General features: G+C 35.7%; 1 protein-coding gene across 1 annotated transcript in view; it reads right to left on the bottom strand.

The window, feature by feature from the left end:
- Window positions 1-1,404: 1,404 nt before the first annotated feature.
- The window catches only part of BCHE (butyrylcholinesterase), a 77,462-nt gene continuing 57,153 nt past the window's right edge, over window positions 1,405-21,713 (bottom strand). The window contains exons 3-4 of the mRNA XM_055569166.1: window positions 15,653-15,819; window positions 1,405-2,008 (exon numbers count right to left, since the gene is read on the bottom strand). Of these exons, the coding sequence (XP_055425141.1) occupies window positions 1,884-2,008; window positions 15,653-15,819 (292 nt within the window). The 3' untranslated portion in view covers window positions 1,405-1,883. The remainder of the gene's footprint in view (window positions 2,009-15,652; window positions 15,820-21,713) is intronic.

Here is a 21,713-nt window from a genome sequence, read left to right as displayed (position 1 = left end):
TGCTGTTGAACAGGCATCATTTAGTTATTTTATAAATAAGAGTGTTCTACATCAAAATGACACTCAACTGATTCAGAAAAACATAATAGATCCTGAGAATGGCACCTGAAACCAAGATGGTGGTTATATAATAGAAAACCAGGATATTTGGCTATCTTATGTGTGGCTTTTTTATTCATCTCAAGATGAGGGAAGAAATATAAAATAAAATGTCCGTTTATAGCACCACTGAAATGAATTAACTTGACATGTATAACAACTGTTTTTGATCAGCTGAAGTTGATAAAATACCATGATCTTTGAGTGACACACTGAGGACTGCAGATCTATATTTATTGGATCTAACTATAGAGATACTTATGACCTATGAATAATGAGATTTGCTTCTGCTGACAGTCTGCAGACTGATAGACTCACTTTATACTGAGTACTAGTTTTCAGTGCTTAATTAGCATAATCAACAACACTGCCCTGGGCTTCCCTGGTAGTTCAGTGGTAAAGAATCCACCTGCCAATGCAGGAGACACGGGCCTGATCCAGGAATAACTCATATGCCTAAGAGCAACTAAGCCTAGTACCACGACTACTGAGCCTGTACTCCAGAGCTTGGGAACCACAACTACTGAGCCCATGTCCCACAACTACTGAAGTGCATGTGCCCTAGAGCCTGTGTTCCACAGGAGAAGCCACAACAATGAGAAACCTGGGCACTGCAAAGAAGAGTAGCCCCCATATGCCACAACTAGAGGAAAGCCTGCACAACAACAAAGACCCAGCACAGCCTGAAAAATAAATAAAATTGTAAAGAAAAAAGAAATGATCGCCATTTAAGACAAGAAAAACAGCAAAACAAAACAAAAACAGTGCTGCTCTTTCCTGGGATTTAAAATCCCCTGACATCTCCCCTTTAATGAAAGACAATGAATTTATTCATGGGATGTGTTCCCTTGTCATGAAAGTTAGTAAGTGCAAATTTGTAATTTTTAATATTATTAAAACAATATAATTTATCTGAAAAAATATAATCATTTCTTTTTTGAAATTGAACAATTTCTTTACTAAAATCATGATACATCTGGATCCAGTCAAGGGGTATTTCAGATAGTACATAATTTTTGAATTACAGGAAGAGTAATTTACATGTGGACATGTTTGGGAGAGTTGAGGAGTGAAGAAGTGAGAAAGAAAAAAGTTGAAAGAACAGGAGTATAATTTGAAGACTATAAGCATACACATCTTTAAAAAATTCAAAATATAAGTAATTATATTCTTTTACATTTTGTCTATTGGTTGTGACATTTTGTTTCTATCATTAGGTAGTTCCAATTGACCAAGCCTCTTATTTTAAGATTCTCTTAAATAAATTCTCTTGCCTTCATATAAAAGAAAAACCAAAGAAGCCAATTACTTTGTTTGTTTTAATATATCACATTAACATTAAATGCATAAATTAGTTAAAAGGAAATAATATTGTAAATCACAGTATGTAATGTTTCAAGACCTCCCACCCATTTTTTAAAAATATCTTTTGTCAGTGGTAATAAAAATAAATTGGAGATTGGAAACAACTCAGATACATTTTAGGGAAATAATTTCTTAAAGTTATTCAGGAAAGAGAGAGTTTGAAGCTGCAAACTGTTTTAATATGCATATAATTAATTCTCATACTTTATAATGTGAAATTTAATTAAACTTGTTCTAGCCATTTGGGTTTTGGAATGCTAGGTACAATACTAAGTGAAAGAAGAGAGGAATCGATTTTATCCTTTTGACATTTTTGTTTTATACATAATAGCTTTCTTACCAGGAGTGTAAGAGAGCCAATGATAGTTTTGCCTTGATCTACAGGAAAACAAACGTTCTATAAAAGGTAAATCTATTAATTAGAGACCTGCACAGCTTTCTTTCTTGCTAGTGTAATCGTTAAATTGATTTTTCCAATCCATCATGTAATTGTTCCAGCGATGGAATCCTGCTTTCCATTCTCGTTCTACTTCATCAATATTTCCTGTAAAACACGGAGTGAGTTGTGTTAATCTACATTTCAATCTCTGTTTATGTTAATTAAAAAATAATTTTGATTGCAGATACCATTTTCTCCTAGCACACTGCAGTGATCTTTTAATTCATTATTTATTATCAACTTCCTTCACTACATGAAAAAACTAATAAATTTTAAACATACTATATGAAAATGAAAATTATATATACATACAAGATGTATTCAACATAAAATGCAACACACATCAGTTTGTATATTATGTCAAATTATATTACATATTTTTGCTTTAGTTTCTGAGAAGATACATAAATATTATTTTCTAGACTCCCCTAAGCATAGCAAAAATCTCATTTAACACATATATTTTACATATATAATTATATAGCAGAGTATTATTTCTGATGAAAATATTCATATATAAATATGTATTATTAATGCTTTAGGAGAACTGTGTAATTGGCATTCTACATAGATTTTACATTCTTTCTGTATATTTTCATTACATACAAAGCCTGGTCATTGAAAAGAGTTTATTAAAAATAGTGTAATATAGAAGTTTATTAACTGCTTTGAAAATTAGAAAGATGACCAAGAAAATCTCTGTTTTCCAGTTTTTCAAAGTGTATGTATGTGTCAGGGGAAAGGAGTGTTTCTACCAGAAATAATATGAGACAAGGAACCAAAAAGGGTTTATGTAATACAAAAAAAACTTGAAATTTTGATTTATTTGAAGTGTATTTATATTAAAGAATAAAGATTGTAAACAATAGAAGCTCTTAAATTACAGGCTTTTAAAATCATATATTTAAGTTCCTAATATAAATAGATATAATAAAGCCAGAAGATGGTTTATTCAAATCTATAGGTTTTTAATATATTTGTAGTACTCTTATGGTTTAAGTTTTTAGGAGGTTTTGTCAAGAGATAGCACTGGTCATAGCAAACAACCTCTTCCAACAATACAAGAGAACGCTCTACAAATGGACATCACCAGTCAATACCAAAATCAGATTGATTATTTTCTTTGTAGCCACAAATGGAGACGCTCCATACAATCAGCAAAAACAAGACTGTGAGCTGACTGGGGCTTAGACCATGAACTCCTTATTACCAAATTAAGACTTAAATTGAAGAAAGTAGGGGAAACCACTAAACCATTCATTTCAGTTCAGTCATTCATTCGTGTCCGACTCTTTGCAACCCCATGAATTGCAGCACGCCAGGCCTCCCTGTCCATCACCGACTCCCGGAGTTCACTCAGACTCAACGTCCATCAAGTCAGTGATGCCATCCAGCCATCTCATCCTCTGTCGTCCCCTTCTCCTCCTGCCCCCAATCCTTCCTAGCATCAGCGTCTTTTCCAATGAGTCAACTCTTCGCATGAGGTGGCCAAAGTACTGGAGTCTCAGCTTCAGCATCAGTCCTTCCAAAGAAATCCCAGGGCTGATCTCCTTCAGAATGGACTAGTTGGATCTCCTTGCAGTTCAAGGGACTCTTAAGAGTCTTCTCCAACACCACAGTTCAAAAGCATCAATTCTTCAGCGCTCAGCTTTCTTCACAGACCAACTCTCACATCCATACATGACCACTGGAAAAACCATACCCTTGACTAGACCGACCTTTGTTGGCAAAGTAATGTCTCTGCTTTTCAATCTGCTATCTAGGTTGGTCATAACTTTTCTTCCAAGGAGTAAGTGCCTTTTAATTTCATGGCTGCAGTCACCATCTGCAGTGATTTTGGAGCCCAAAAAAATAAAGTCTGACACTGTTTCCACTGTTTCCCCATCTATTTCCCATGAAGTGATGGGACCATTCAGGTATGACTAAAATCAAATACCTTATGATTATACAGTTGAAATGACAAAAATATTCAAGGGATTAGATCTGATAGACAGAGTGCCTGAAGAACTATGGACAGAGGTTCATGACATTGTATAGGAGGCAGTGTATACAGTTGAAGTGACAAAAATATTCAAGGGATTAGATCTGATAGACAGAGTGCCTGAAGAACTATGGACAGAGGTTCATGACATTGTATAGGAGGCAGTGACCATCCCCAAGAAAAAGAAATGCAAAAGGCTTTGTCTGAGGAGGGCTTACAAATAGGTGAGAAAAGTAGAGAAGTGAAAAGCAAAAGAGAAAAGGAAAGGTACACCCATTTGAATGCAGAGTTCCAAAGAATAGCAAGGAGAGACAAGAAAGCCTTCCTCAGTGATCAATGCAAAGAACTAGAGGAAAACAATAGAATGAGAAATACTAGAAATCTTTTCAAGAAAACTGGAGATACAATAGAACATTTCATGCAAAGATAGGCACAAAAAAAGGACAGAAATGGTATGGACCTAAAAGAAGCAGAACATATTAAGAAAGGGTGGCAAGAATACACAGAAGAACTATATAAAAATTATCCTCATGACCCAGATAACCATGGTGGTGTGATCACTCACCTAGAGCCAGACATCCTGGAATGCGAAGTCAAGTGGGCTTTAGAAAGCATCATTATGAGCAAAGCTAGTGAAGGTGATGGAATTCCAGTTGAGCTATTTCAAATTCTAAAAGATGATGCTATGAAAGGGCTATACTAAATATGTCAGCAAATTGGAAAACGCAGCAGTAGTCACAGGACTAGAAAAGGTCAGGTTTCATTCCAATCCCAAAGAAAGGCAATGCCAAAGAATGTTCAGACTATCGCAAAATTGCACTCTTCTCACACGCTACCAAAGTAATACTCAAAATTCTCCAAGCCAGGCTTCAACTGTATGTGAACTGTGATGTTCTGTCAGGAGCTGTATTAGGCATTACTGACCAAATGGAGGCATGGCCCCAACCCCCTCTCCTCATCTCGCAGGCACGGTCCGGGGATGAAGGAGTTAGGCCTTGTGATTCTGATTTCTTCTTTCCTTTCTTCGGTTGAGTTGGCTGGAAAGAATGTTAAGGTGCTTGAGAGAAGCATGAGAAAGCACAAAGCCTTTTGCAGTTGTGCCCAGAAAATAATCTATAAAATAACCATTGACATTTGTTCAAGGATCTTTACAAAGAATGTCCCAGGATGAGCACATAGGCCACAGCTTGAGGCCATGGGAAGGATTGTTATCTGGGACCTGTTTGTGAGGGAAATATTTATGGCAAAAGAAGTTTGCTTAGTTTGGGTTTAGGAATAATTAAGAATAGCTAGAAGCCTTTTTAGGAGATAGTGATCTTAAGATGCTAGGGGCAAACAGGATTTAGAAAAATAAGAAATAAACTGAGGAATGTAGCATGAGTTACAATGTAATCACAAGTTAAGTATAGGACACATAAGACAAAGTAGATAATAGATAGTAAAGCCAATTCTGAGAGAATCGCTGAAGCTGGAATTCTGTAGAACAACAATGATTTCTGGAGACAATAAATCTGGGTGGGGGAAATCTAAAATGTCAAAACACTGAGCTAATGCTTTTGTCAAAGTATAAAAGAAAACCTGAAGCTTGAAATAAACATGTAGTTCCATACTATGAGTCAGAGGCTATATCATCGTCCACCGACACCGCTCACCCCTTCAGGCTTCCCTGGCTGCCGGAGCCGGACTCCGGCAGTATTCCAGATTTTCTAGCTGGATTTAGAAAAGGCAGAGGAACCAATATCAAACTGCCAACATCTTTTGGATCATTGAAAAAGCAAGAGAGTTCCAGAAAAACATCAACTTCTGCTTTATTGACTATACTAAAGACTTTGACTGTGTGTATCACAACAAACTGTGGAAAATTCTTAAAGATATGGGAATACAAGACCACCTGACCTGCCTCTTGAGAAATCTGTATGCAAATCAAGAGGCAACAGTTAGAACTGGACATGGAACAACAGACTGGTTCCAAATAGGGAAAGGAGTACGTCAAGATTGAATATTGTCATCTTGCTTATTTAACTTATATGCATATCATCAGAAATACCAGGCTAGATGAAGCACTAACTGGAATCAAGACTATCAGGAGAAATATCAATAACCTCAGATATGCAGATGACACTACCCTTAGAGCAGAAAGTGAAGAGTGACTAAAAAGCCCCTTGAAGAAAGTGAAAGAGGAGAATTTAGAAGCTGGCTTAAAACTCAACATTCAGAAAACTAAGATCATGGCATCTGGATCTATGGCAAATAGATGGAGAAACAATGCAAACAGTGACAGACTTGATTTTCTTGGGCTCCAAAATCACTGCAGATGGTGACTGTAGCCATGAAAGGAAAAGATGCTTACTCCTTAGAAGAAAAGCTGCGACCAACCCAGACAGCATATTAAAAAGAGAAGACATTACTTGGCTGTCATAGGTCCATCCAGTCAAAGCTATGGTTTTCCAGTAGTCATGTATGGATGTGAGAATTGGACTATACAGAAAGTTGAGTGCAAAAGAATTGATGCTTTTGAATTGTGGTGTTGAAGAAGACCCTTGAGAGTCCCTTGAACTGCAAGGATATCCAACCAGTCCATCCTAAAGGAAATCAGTCCTGAATGTTCATTGGAAGGACTGATGCTGAAGCTGAAACTCCAATACTTTGGGCACCTGATATGAAGAGCTGACTCATTGGAAAAGGCACTGATGCTGGAAAAGATTGAAGGCAGGAGTAGAAGGGGACGACAGAGGATGAGATGGTTGGATCACATCACCGACTCAATGGACATGAGTTTGAGCAAGCTCTAGCAGTTGGTGATGGACAGAGAAGCCTGGCGTACTGCAGTCCATGGGGTCACAAAGAGTCGGACATGACTGAGTGACTGAACTGAACTGAGTAAAGCTAGAAGATGGTTTATTTAAATCTATAGGTCTTTTATATATTTGTAGTTCTGTCACTTTTTAAGTCTTTAGGATGCTGAGCTACAATCATTAAATTAAAAACAAAATTTTAAGTTATTTCAACTATTGTGAAAATAAAAACTGACAATTTTTATTATATACTTTTCAGTTAGGAATTTTTGAAATTAATTATAACTTTGTAAGGTGCTAATTAGGATAAGAATGTTCATGTGATCTCATATTACATTATAATGAATACATAAAAATGTCTTCATATTATTAACAATGGAGCACATTCAGTGATTTGTTTTTTGTTAAATGAAAATCAAAATATTTAATGTCATTAAGAGATTCCCCTGTAATTTAAGATATATTTAGGTTTGAAATGTTCACAGTGCTTGGACATTGGACAGATATTTGTGCATTTATATTTGAGTTTATAGGACAAAAATGTCCTATTTTTATGTAAAATGCCTTTGAAAAGGTCAATGGCTATACTTTTTTTTAAAGTGAATAAAAGAACTTTTCTAAAGAATCAAAAAACAGTAAATGTGGAAGAAAGATATTAAATATCCTACCAAATGATTCATTCTTCTGTTCTTTTTTATGATAATTAAATGCTGTTTTAAAATTATTTGCACAAAATAAGGTTAGAAACGACAAAACTCTTTCTATAACAAATAAATGACTGGTTTAGAAACGATAAAACTTTTGGTATAACAAATAAATGACTAGTAATTTAGCATTTAGATGATGAATTTTAATATTTATAGAAAAGGTCTTATATCTGATTTTCTTCATGGAATTATATAAAATCCATTGATTCATATAAAGATAAATTTATTTCTTCTTCTGTCATAATCAAATATCTATACAATTTACTTACTCAAAGTTTACTTTCTAATGTCAAAATGCTCTGTAAATCTGATTACATTTTCCCTTTAGAATTACTGAATATTGATTGAGACAATATAGTACAAAACATTTAATTATTTTCTAACAGAATCTAAAGCAACTGAAAACACTCTAATGAAAAGACAATAAAAAGAAAAAACCTTAGTCCTATGTCATAAATCATAACCAAAATTAGAATTTTTTTTCTCCTCCCCTCCTTCTTTTTCCTCCCAAACTGGAATACTGTTATACTTAAGTGGCTATAGATTTATCATCATCATTGTGATGTAGTTCTATTTGTTTTGTAGTTAACAGGGTGCTGCACTGTGAAATAAAGAAAAGAACATCAATATAGGCTTTGGAGTGACATGTGTTGAAATTCCAGTTGACCAATTATGATATTAGTATAAAAGAAACTAGCTTTTCAAATTAATTTTCCAACTGTAAATGGAGTTGGTAATCCCTATTTTGCAGTGTTGCCATGTGGGATAATTGAGATGATGTGTACATTTTGGAATTAAACTATATGCATCTTTGGGGAGCTCTGGAAATGAACTTACTGCCTTTGTTACAAAAATTATTTCCTAACTTTGCTCTTTATTGAATCATTATAGACCTAGATCAATACCAGTAATTTAATAACACACTGATACAACTTTTTCAGGATTTTTATGATCTTTGTTTTGCCCACATTTGTTTCATTTGGGGAAAAGTCAGCAGGCTTCCCTACAGAAAGAAGTATAATAATTAAACAATTTTTTGTCTTGTCAGTTAAAAAAGAGTGAGCTAAGTCTCACTAGCCAAGTCTGAGGAGTTAGGACAGAACATAAGAGAAGTTACTGTTATTGTTAATCAAGATGAAGGTAGAAGACATTAATTATATTGATACTGAATGGTACTGAACATTACAATAAAAAATAACATATTTCCTGTGCTTTAAGAGATCATAAAAATATCTTCTGTTCCCTTTACTTGCTTATCTTCCAGTTTTTCAATCAGTTATTAAAATTGCAAAGGGATTCATAATTCTTTATGGAGTAAATCATAAACTTAATAATTTCCCTGTTATAATTTGAGGTGTGTGGTGAGATAGCGTGAACTATGATAAACTTGTCAGGAAGATCTACTGGAGAAGGGAGAGGTTACCCACTCTGGTATTCTTGGACATCCCTGGTGTCTCAGCTGGTAAAGAATCTGTCTGCAATGGGGGAGACCTGGGTTTGATCTGTGGGTTGGAAAGGCTATTCTGGCCTGGAGAATTCCATGTGGATTGTATAGTCCATGGAGTCGCTAAGAGTCGGACACACTGAGCAGCTTTCACTTTCATGATAACTCAGGCTGGGTTTTGTGAAGACTCCGTATGCTTTTACAGTGAAATAAATAGAACAGTTACTTTGATCATTAAATAACTCAGGTCTTAAGAGAAGACTCTACACATGGACATCACCAGATGGTCGACACCAAAATCAGATTGATTATATTCTTTGTAGCCAAAGATGGAGAAGCTCTATACAGTCAGCAAAAACAAGGCCAGGAGTTGACTGTGGCTTGGATCATGAACTCCTTATCACAAAATTCAGACTTAAATTGAAGAAAGTGGAGAAACCCACTAGACCATTCAAGTATGACCTAAATCAAATCCCTTATGATTATACAGTGGAAGTGAGAAATAGATTTAAGGGACTAGATCTGAGACACAGAGTGCCTGATGAACTGTGGATGGAGGTACATGACATTATACAGGAGACAGGAATCAAGATCATCCATAAGAAAAAGAAATGCAAAAAAGCAAAATGGCTGTCTGAGGAGGGCTTACAAATAGCTGTGAAAAGAAGAGAAGTGAAAAGCAGAGGAGAAAAGGAAAGATATACCCATTTGAATGCAGAGTTTCAAAGAATAGCAAGGAGAGATAAGAAAGCCTTCCTCAGCAATCAGTGCAAAGAAATAGAGGAAAACAACAGAATGGGAAAGACTAGAGGTCTCTACAAGAAAATTAGAAATACCAAGGGAACATTTCATGCAAATATGGGCTCAGTAAAAGGCAGAAAAGGTAGAGACCTAACAGAAGCAGAAGATATTAAGAAGAGGTGGCAAGAATACACAGAAGAACTGTATAAAAAAGATCTTCATGACCCAGATAATCATTATGGTGTGATCACTGACCTAGAGCCAGATATCCTGGAATGTGAAGTCAAGTGGGCCTTAGAAAGCATCACTATGAACAAAGCTAGTGGAGGTGATGGAATTCCAGTTGAGCTATTTCAAATCCTGAAAGATGACACTGTGAAAGTGCTGCACTCAATATGCCAGCAAATTTGGAAATCTCAGCAGTGGCCACAGGACTGGAAAAGGTCAGTTTTCATTCCAATCCCAAAGAAAGGTAATGCCAAAGAATGCACAAACTACTGCACAGTTGCATTCATCTCACACACTACCAAGGTAATGCTCAAAATTCTCCAAGCCAGTCTCCAGCAATATGTGAACCGTGAACTTCCAGATGTTCAAGCTGGTTTTAAAAAAGGCAAAGGAACCAGAGATCAAACTGCCAACATCCGCTGGATGATCGAAAAAGCAATAGAGTTCTAGAAAAACATCTATTTCTGCTTTATTGACTATGCCAAAGCCTTTGACTGTGTTGATCACAATAAACTGTGGAAAATCCTGAAAGAGATGGGAATACCAGACCACCTGACCCGCCTCTTGAGAAACCTGTATGCAGGTCAGGAAGCAACAAGTTAGAACTGAACACGAAAGAACAGACTAGTTCCAATTAGGAAAAGGAGTATGTCAAGACTGTATATTATCACCCTGCTTATTTAACTTATATGCAGAGTACATCATGAGAAACGCTGGGCTGGAGGAAGCACAATTTGGAATCAAGAGTGCTGGGAGAAATATCAATAATCTCAGATATGCAGATGACACCACCCTTACGGCAGAAAGCGAAGAACTAAAGAGCATCTTGATGAAAGTGAAAGAGGAGAGTGAAAAAGTTGGCTTAAAGCTCAACATTCAGAAAACGAAGATCATGGCATCTGGTCCCATCACTTCATGCCAAATAGATGGGCAAACAGTGGAAACAGTGGTTGACTTTATTTTTCTAGGCTCCAAAATCACTACAGATGATGATTGCAGCCATGAAATTAAAAGATGCTTGCTTTTGGAAGGAAAGTTATGACCAACCTAGACAGCATATTAAAAAGCAGAGAGCTGTAGGAGTTGCTTGTATATTTTTGAGATTAGTTGTTTGTCAGTTGCTTCACAAGCAACTCCTACAGCTCAATTCCAGAAAAATAAATGACCCAATCAAAAAATGGGCCAAAGAACTAAATAGACATTTCTCCAAAGAAGACATACAGATGGCTAACAAACACATGAAAAGATGCTCAACATCACTCATTATCAGAGAAATGCAAATCAACACCACTATGAGGTATATTTCATGCCAGTCAGAATGGCTGCGATCTAAAAGTCTACAAGCAATAAATGCTGGAGAGGGTGTGGAGAAAAGGGAACCCATTTACACTGTTGGTGGGAATGCAAACTAGTACGGCCACTATGGAGAACAGTGTGGAGATTCCTTAAAAAACTGGAAATAGAACTGCCTTATGATCTAGCAATCCCACTGCTGGGCATACACACTGAGGAAACCAGAAGGGAAAGAGACACGTGTACCCCAATGTTCATCGCAGCACTGTTCATAATAGCCAGGACATGGAAGCAACCTAGATGTCCATCAGCAGATGAATGGATAAGAAAGCAGTGGTACATATACACAATGGAGTATTACTCAGCCATTAAAAAGAATACATTTGAATCAGTTCTAATGAGGTGGATGAAACTGGAGCCTATTATACAGAGTGAAGTAAGCCAGAAAGAAAAACACCAATACAGTATACTAACACATATATATGGAATTTAGAAAGATGGTAACAATAACCCTGTATCTGAGACAGCAAAAGAGACACTGATGTATAGAACAGTCTTATGGACTCTGTGGGAGAGGGAGAGGGTGGGAAGATTTGGAAGAATGGCATTGAAACATGTATACTATCATGTATGAAACGAGTCGCCAGTCCAGATTCGATGCACGATGCTGGATGCTTGGGGCTGGTACACTGGGACGACCCAGAGGGATGGTATGGGGAGGGAAGAGGGAGGTGGGTTCAGGATGGGGAACACGTGTATACCTGTGGCGGATTCATCTCGATGTTTGGCAAAACCAATACAATATTGTAAAGTTTAAAAATAAAATAAAATTTTAAAAAAAGCAGAGACATTACTTTGTCAGCAAAGGTCCGTCTAGTCAAGACTATGCTTTTTCCAGTGGTCATGTATGAATGTGAGAGTTGGACTATAAAGAAAGCTGAGCACAGAAGAATTGATGCCTTTAAACTGTGGTGTTGGAGAAGACTCTTGAGAGTCCCCTGTACTGCAGGGAGATCCAACCAGTCCATCCTAAAGGAGATCAGTTCTGGGTGTTCATTGGAAGGACTGATGTTAAAGCTGAAATTCCAAATCTTTGGCCACCTGATGTGAAGAGCTGACTCATTTGAAAAGACCCTAATGCTGGGAAAGATTGAGGACAGGAGAAGGGGATGACAGAGGATGAGCTGGTTGGATGGCATAACCAATTTAATGGACATGGGTTTGGGTAGACTTTGGGAGTTGGTGATTGACAGGGAGGCCTGGCGTGATGCAGTTCATGGGGTCACAAAGAGTTGGACACGTCTGAGTGACTGAACTGAACTGAACTTGCTTTGTTTTGCTTTTAACAAGGCATGGAAAAGTCAAATATGGAAAATTGCTTGATATTTTTCCTTCAAACTACCTTTTCAGTATACCATTTTTTTTTTTTTGCATTCTTGCTAACTAATTAGCCAGTAGCAGAATATGAGATTCCAATGTGACCCATCAGAATAATATCTCATGTCTTAAATTTATATTAGTCTTCTTTAGTTGTATCAAGCAGTATTTCATGATTTATTCAAAGGCAAAAGGAGGAATAATTGGATCTTTTTTTTTTTTTAATCTGAGAAGATGCGAAGGTCAATTTTTTCCCTTTTATATGAATTTACTTCCTCAATTTTATTGAAAAATATTGATATTTCATCAACATTGAATGGGTCATTTCTCTACTTCCATTTCTTGTGATTATGAAATATTGTAGTTATATTCTTAGCAACAAAAATCTGAATTTGTTAACAGTTGAAACAAATAGTGTATTTTATTTCTTGCAGGTACTTACAATAAGATCATAGGTGTGTGCTGAAATATAGTCTGAAGTTAAGTGCTAGAATTTGTGTGTTAAAGAAATCTTAAGGATCATTTTTTTGAGCATATTTACTGCTCAGATGTAAATAACTGCTCAGAAGGTACTTATGCTTATTGTACTTCCATTGTGAGTGAAGTAAACATTTCTCCTTTTAAGAAGTCCTGTTCAGTATTTATTTTTTGAAATCTTCCTTTGCTTGTGAAGTTTACTTGCTTTTAAAAAAACCAAAAGGAGTATTTCCATAAAATCTTCAGCCCAGGTCATCTGAAGAACCCTATTTTCAGAGTATTGAGTAAAATGTTTAAAGTTTATGACTTGAAAATTATAAAGTATGGTAAGAGCATATCTTCTTAATATTTAAATCCCTCTACATTATATGCTTGCTATTGCTAAGTCACTTCAGTTGTGTCCGAAGCTGTGCAACCCCATAGACGGCAGCCCACCAGGCATCCCCGTCCCTGGGATTCTCCAGGCAAGAACACTGGAGTGGGTTGCCATTTCCTTCTCCAATGCATGAAAGTGAAAAGTGAAAGTGAAGTTGCTCAGTTGTGTGTGACCCTGAGCGACCCCATGGACTGCAGCCTTCCAGGCTCCTCCATCCATGGGATTTTCCAGGCAAGAGTACTGGAGTGGGGTGCCATTGCCTTCTCCAACATTATTTGCTTATAAAACCCAAAGACATGACATTTCAAACTAATTATGTTTATTTAAGTATAAATATTGTTATTACTAATGAATACATTGTTGATATTATAACAATTATGTCATACATTTATTTTAAAATTTATTAAATATATTTCATAAAACTCCTTTTGGGTGATTATCTGAAAAAATAGTGATAAATATAAAATATGTTTTCAAGGCACATTGGAAGTATCCCGAGTGAGATATGTATTTCCATACAGCTCAGTGTTCTTTTCATTAGGAAGTTGTTCAGCCCCGTGTAGGATTAGAGCAGCATCTAGCCAAAAACATAGGAATTGATTTATTCAACTGCTTTATAGAAGTTGGGTATTTAGAGATAGAGATTTTGAAGTACATCTTCAAAATTTGCTGATATTGAAATTTTATTTTATACACAAATAAACTAAAGTAGGGGCTTCCCAGATGGCGCTAGCGGTAAAGAGCCCACCAGCCAATGGAGGCTGGAGATTTAAGAGACACAGGTCTGATATGTAGTTTGGGAAGATCCCCTGGAGAAGGATATGGCAACCCACTCCAGTATTCTTGCTTGGAGAATCCCATGGACAGAGGAGCTTGGCAGGCTACAGTCCACAGGGTTGCAAGGAGTTGGACACAACTGAAACGAATTAGCACACACGCACGCACACTGCAATAGACCACATGTGCTTGAACCTGAATGACTAAGTTGATTTTATAATAAAGTAGTCATTTAAAAATTTCCCCTACTCTCAGCTTATTTTGCTTCAAATTATGATCCTCCCATTTCAAAATACTGATATTTTAAGTAAAGACTGAGACTATATAATCTGTGATATGTTAAATGGTACCTCTTCTAGTCTCCTGGCAGATTATGCATGTTACCTCATTGCTATTCACACCCAGGGGACACAAGGGCAGCACTGTAGCTCTGCCAAGGGATGCAGAAGCCCATCTCTGCTGTATATTGTGTCACAGAACATTTGGGAGTACACAGAGAACTGGTCTATAAGTAATGCTTCCCAAACAGGTAGAGTCTGTAATTATAATTTTGGTGAGTAATGTCTGAGAAAAAAAAAAGCAAATTAAACACTCAAATACAACTCTGAAATGTCCTTATTTGCCTGAAACTAACCCTTAACCTCTCTAAAGAAGAAACTAAAACAGCTGCTATATAGTGATATCTAAAATATAGCTTGAAAATTGTGGTATATTATGAGAAACAGAAGGGTAAAGTCTAAAGGAACTGGTTAGCAGTATGTCTAGTGGTTGAAAGTAAATTACTTTTATTTGAAAAATATAGAAAATAGACTTGAGGAGCCACATCAGTTATAAAGAGTTGGGCATTAAAAACACAAAACAAAACAAACAACAAAAGGCAATGGATTGTATATGTATGTCATTTTTCTCAGAGAATATGCAATCACTCAAGTTGATTGTTTGAGCTTAGTTAAATATTTTACTAGTGAATTTTGAAATAAATGATGATCTGAACCATTTTCTTAATATTTCCTTATATAAATCTAAGTAATCACTTTCTGAAGCACAGCTAACTAAATTACTACTTGTTTATTATGTTATATAATGTATGTCTGGTCTTAAATATTTCCAAGCTCAGAATATTTAGAAATATTTGGATAATGTTTTTAAATATATAAATGTTAGAGATTTTTTCCCCTTAAAAACCAATGTATTACTAAATTTGTTTTTGCCTCTTTTGGATTATCAATTGTATTTAGTTTTACCAGTTCAATTTTTCAGTTTTATAAGTTGTTTATTTTATATACTTTTTCAATTTCTATTAAATAATTCCACAAAAATTTGCTGAATAGACAGATCACTGTATCTTAGTTCCAGTATTAGGTTTCATTTTCTTCTAGAGAAAATGTCTGGTTTTACTTTCTTTAAATAATGTACACAGTGGAATCAATTAATTGTAAATTCACAGATGAACATTATCACCCTGCCCTGGATTGTGTAACATTTTCCTCTTTTACATAGCCCACAACTAATTATTTAACCAAATACTAGCAGAACAAAAAAGTAACAAATACCTGTAATTTCCAAAACTTTGGGGAAAAATAGTGTCCAGAATCGGCATTGTTGAGCACGTAGTTTGGTATTTACTTTTGGTGACTCTGTATTTAAGGTGAAATACTTTTGTTCATTGCTTTTGAAGACAGGCCATCTTGTACTATTGTTCTGGGTCCCATTAGGATTTCTAAAAAAATAGAGAGGCATTATAGTTCTTTTGAAGTCACTGATAGATTTATATATATATATATATATATATATATATATGTGTGTGTGTGTGTGTATACACATGCACATATATAATGTTCTCAGAAATCAATGAGCTTCTAAAAAGTCAGAAAAATGTGGATTTGCTTGATAATATCAAGCATAAAAGAACTAGTTGAATGTTTTCAGTACCTTGAAGCACTATGTTAGTTAAAATTGTAGGAATTAAAATTTAAAGACGAAATTTTTACACATATTTATGCTTAACATATAGGAAGAAAAATATATTCTATTTTAAAATACTAATATTTTCTTTACACTTGAACATATATATCTAAGTTTGGGACTGATTGCTTATTTCCTTGGTATGTAATAACTGTATTACTCTAGGTCTAACTTTTAAATTGTTCTTTCATTCATATAAATTTGTTCACTGCTTAAAAATCCTTCAATAATTCCCCTGTGAGATCAGATAAAGATTAGTGAACACACCACCCACATTTCCAAGCTTACTTTCAGGTATTCTCTTTGCAAGCCAGCCAACACGAATTAGGGACACTTTCTTAGTGATTTCTTTCTCTATTTCACCTCCTGTCTTTGCCTAGCTATTACTTTTGCCTGGAATTTGCTTCATTTCTTAACATCAGGTGTCAAAACCAATTCAAAACCTTCAGATACTGTTTGCATGCTGATGTTTCCCATATTTTCAATTGTGATTTTTAAATCAATAGTGCTCGACTCAATTTTTCAGAAATTTATAATTTTTGGTTCATTTACACCTTGTAGGATTCAATTATATATTATTGCCTAGGTCACACAAACAGAAACTCAAAGAATAAACATTCTGGATGTGACTATCTGGATAATTACTGGTGATTCTAAAGATTTCCCTTTCATATATTTGTTTGCTACTTTTATGAGTCTGACACTGCTCTAGGCTTTAGAAATACAAATACATATGGAAAACATAGTTTCCCTCAGAGAATTACAAGAAAGGACATCCATGAAAACAAAGAACTAACAATATCTGGTAGCCTAAATCAAGCATAAACATGACTTGTCCGAAAAGGGAATTACCTAAAGAAATGCAATTTTACCTGAAGTAAGGAGAAAAAAATAAGAAACTGAACCAGAAAGAAAATTTTGGAAAACTAAAGAAAGGGAACTAAAATAAAATAGGTACAAAACTGTGTTCCTCCTAGTTCAAATAGCAATGAAAAAAAAAAAAAAAGTTATTTTCTTGGACTCTAAGAGGAGATTCTATTAGAATAATAGCTTTAAGATATTAGTGTTATAGCAATAAGATCTGGCAATCTAGGAAAATGGTTTAGACTTTAGTTTGTAGGCATTTACGATTCTTGAGGGATTCTTGGCCTGATGGTTTACTGTAAACATAATTTAGAATTACTAACCTAGAGGTGATATCTGGAATAACAAGAAACCTAGAAAGTAGTCACTGAGACTTGTATCAAAAAAAGAAAAAAAAAAAAAAAAGATTAAAGTGACAGGCAAATGCAATTCATCCCTTTCTAAATTAAGCACAATCATATAAGAAAATCTCCAGCTGAACTTTTCTAAAAGTATACCACACAAAATTCTTCACCATTAATAACATACCTTCTACATATTATTGACAGAAACTTGGGAGTACTGCTAGAATATATCTGCATCCCTAGGCAAAGGAATTTTATTATCTCTGAACTACAACTTGGAATGTCATGAGTTATTTCACAGGACAAAGTTTGTTAAATGGACACTGGCAGTGCCATTAGTGCTTCGCTCTTGAACTCAAGTACAAGTCAGCTCTTTTTTTTTTCTTGCCAAAAGCCTGTGAACCCCTAGAATTTGGAAAGAAAAGCAGGCATTCATTAGCATGGTTATCTAAGGCAAATTTTGCCATCAAGAACTTGTGTTGAATAAGTACCATAAGTTCCTATTTTATCACAGATGCAGACATATTCAACCATGAGTCAAGAGCTATAGAGATAAATAGCTTCGTGATGAACTGGTTGATTTTATGTAGGAACTGGATGATTTAATAAGAATTATTAAAAACCAGAGCTATTCAAGCTAAACCAATATCATAACAGGATTGAACCCTCTTGCTTTAGGGTATTATTTGAAAGAGGTCAGGAAGAAAATTGCTCCAGATCACAGATGGCACACTTGTCTAGGTGAATTATGTAGTCTTTTTCTTTTATTTTAAAGCTTTAGAAACTAACAACTACAGCTGCTGGAGGCTGAATATTAAACCAGGAGAACCACTGGTCTGATTCGGTACAGCAATTCTTATGTTCCTAAATAGCCCACTTTCCTTCTAATTCTATTCTAATTAACTTATGGCACCATTTTAACTGCACATTCATTTCTGGCTTCTGCAAATGGTGACTTAAACAGAGCTGACTTGTACTTGAGTTCAAGAGCGAAGCACTAATGGCACTGCCAGTGTTCATTTAACAAACTTTGTCCTATGAAATAACTCATGACATTCCAAATTGTAGTTCAGAGATAATAAAATTCCTTTGCCTATGGATGCAGATATTGTTTTCAAAAAGTGGTTGAAATAGCTATTGAAGTGATGAAACATTTTATTCTATAATTTGAAAAAACCTCCAAAGACTAAAACTTAACCAGAGAAACAATTCTCTTATTTGTATAAATTAAAAACTTTGTAAAATGCAATATATTTTCCAGGTACAAAATTCATTAACACTGTGCTGTGCATATTCAGTCCCTCAGCTGTGTCTGACTTTGCGACCCATGACCTGTAGCACACCAGACTCCTCTGTCCAAGGAATTTTCCCAGCAAGAATAATGAAGTGGGTTGCCATTTCCTCCTCCATCTTCCCGACCCAGGGACTGAATCCACATTTCTTGCAACTCCTGCATTGGCAGGCAGATGTTTTTACCACTGAGATACCTGGGAAACCCTCTGAAACACTATATAATTTTAATTTCAAAATTATAAGATAAATGTAAACATCCTGACTTTGCTATTTTTAAAAAAAAAATTTTATATTCTGATTACAAAATAAAGACCTCAAAGTGAAAATATGCAACACTTTCCATCATATAAAGAAATCTCTTCTCTTTTTATTATCAAGTTTTTTTTTTTTTCTAATTTGTGTTATACAAAGTAGTCTAAAGATCATTCATTGCACTTTTCCTCTAAGGTAAGATTGAAAAGTTTTAAGACATGGTTTATTTAACCAAAAATGCAGAATATCATTTGAACAATTGTATTATAGAAAATTGCTTGCTTGTCATTGGTATTGGAACATTTTCTAGTCATTTTATGAATAGAATCTTTAAAAAGAAATTAACTGACTCAGGGTGCCTGGTATGAAGAACTAGGATATACTCAACTTCATGTGTCAAATTTTCTTAGAAATACAAATTCCAATATTGCTTACCCAATCCTAACACAGGAATTAAGATTCCTTTAAGAATTCAGAGATGGTTATTTCTAACTAAGATATACGGTTCCTTTTTAAGCATTTTATTTTATATTGGAGTGTAACCAATTAACAACGTTGTGATAGTTTCAGGTGAACACTGAATGGACTCAGCCATACGTATTCATGGATCCATTTTCCCTCAAACCCATCCAGGCTGCCACATAACACTGAGCAGAGTTCCCTGTGCTATACAGTTATTTTAAAGTGAATATATTTTAGTGTGCTTTACAATCTAGTAAAATGAAGCCATGATTAGTAGCTGTAAACTGAAAGGCCACCTGAAATATTCCACAATCATAAGCAGGCCACGAGGATATAGTATATAGTGGATAATTTATTATATGCAAATATTCATGGATTTATATTCTGTCATGTCATGCTTAAATAACTATATTTCAATTTAAAGAATAGAAGGGTTATAAAATAATCTGAATTTAGAGATTAAACCTATTCTTTCATTAAACAAATATCAATTGAGAGCATACTTTGTCAAAGATGTTTGAATCACAGAACATTCAACAACAACAACAAAAACAGGAAAAAATTCCTACCTCATATAGTTTTCATTCTTGAGAAAGATAGACAATAATGATAATAATGAAAAATATATAGTATGTTGGATAGTAATAGCTCCTAGAAATAAGAAAGTGGAAAGTGGGAATGATAGGAAATCATGAGTAAGTTAAGTATGTGTGTGTGTGTGTGGAGGGCAGAGGTAGGGAGTGTATAATAAGGAATTTGATTGACTTTGTCCAAATTTCCTTGTGAGATAACCTCTAAGTCTTGGGATTTTGCACCATACCTGATAGTTTATACTAACAGGGTGATTCATGTTGTGCACATGATGGCTTTTGCTAATGCAATGACTCAGCGTGGGGCTGCACACACTGATAATCTTAGGGAAAGAACTGACCTCCCCTGAAAAACTAACCAGTGATTAGAGGGTTGGGACTTTGAGCCAACTGATATCAGCCTGAGCTCCAGGAAGAGGAAGGGCCTAAAGATTGAGTTGAACCACTTGGCCAATAACTGACTGTGCCATGACTTTCTAATGCAACCCAAATAAAACTAAACCTCAAAGTCAGGTGAGCTTTCTGGGTTGGCAGTTCTCCATGTGCGCATTACCACAGTTGATGCCATGAAGATGAAGTGTCTCTGAGGACGTTGAAGATTTCTATCTGGAAGCTTGTTAGTTGTAGATCTTGCTCTCTGTATCTTTTCCTTTGGTTCTGAACTATGTGCTCTTGCTATATCGTGTGTGTGTTAGTCACTCAGTTGTGTCTAACTCTGTGACTCCATGGATTGTAGCTCACCAGTCTCCTCTGTCCATGAAACTCTCCAGAAAAGAATACTAGAGATAGCTGCCTTGTCCTTCTCTAGGGGATCTTCATAACCCAGGTATTCCACATTGCAGGCAGATTTTCTTTATCATCTGAGCCACCAGGGAAGACCTTTGCTATATTAAAACTGTTATTTGTAATTTATGGCATTTTTATAAGTCCTGTGAGTCATTCTAGTGAATTATCAAATCTGAAGGAATGCATGTGGACTCTGAATTCGCAAGTTACATCTGAAATCTTGGGACACGTTGACAGTCTGAAGGGCTGTGCCTTAACCTTGACTTTGGAAAACTCTGGGTAGGGAAACTCTGCAATATTCGAAAACAAAGAAACTTAAGTGAAGAGATGACAGAGGATAAGAGTGAGCCATGCAATTTATTTGAGGGAAGAGTATTTTAACAAAAGCAGAAAGCAAAGGCTAGTGAGACAGGTGTGTGCCTGGAGTTTTCCAAGAACCTTAGTAGGAGGGTGTGACTCAAGTGAAGCCAGTCAGGGAGGAAGGAGTAGAAGGTGATATTATTTATTTACCTGTAGGACCTTATAATCTTTTTATATCTGCTGTGAGAGAGAGAAGAAGCAATTAGAAGGTTTGCACAAATAAAGGATAAGATCTCACTTATTCTTTTTAAAAAGATTATCTCCGAGAATTGACTGCAGAGAATCCACAGGTAAAAGCAGGGAGATCAGTTAGGAGATCACAGGAATAATTTATGTGAGAGATGATGGTTGTGTGAACCATGGAAGTAGTAGCAGAAATTGAGAGAAGTGCTCAAAGCTTGCAAATATTTTGAAGGGTGAGTCCTTATAACTGGCCATGAATTAGAAGTGGAGAGAAATGAGAACAGTCAAAGATGACTCCAAGAATTCTGGCCTGAGGAACTGGGAGGATTAACAGAGCTGCCATCATTCAAATAGGAAATCCTGTAAGAAGAGCATGTTGTTGCTATTGCTGTTCAGTCGCCCAGCTGTGTCGGACTGTTTGTGACCCCTTGGACTGTAGCACACCAGGCCTCCCTGTCCCTCACCAACTCCTGAAGCTTTCCCAAGTTCATGTTCATTGCATTGGTGATGCCATC

Source organism: Bubalus kerabau, chromosome 2 (assembly GCF_029407905.1).
Source record: "Bubalus kerabau isolate K-KA32 ecotype Philippines breed swamp buffalo chromosome 2, PCC_UOA_SB_1v2, whole genome shotgun sequence".
NCBI classification, from domain to species: Eukaryota; Metazoa; Chordata; class Mammalia; order Artiodactyla; family Bovidae; genus Bubalus; species Bubalus kerabau.
The sequence above is the reverse complement of the archived record's forward strand: the minus strand, read 5'-3'. Positions and strand labels throughout refer to the sequence as shown.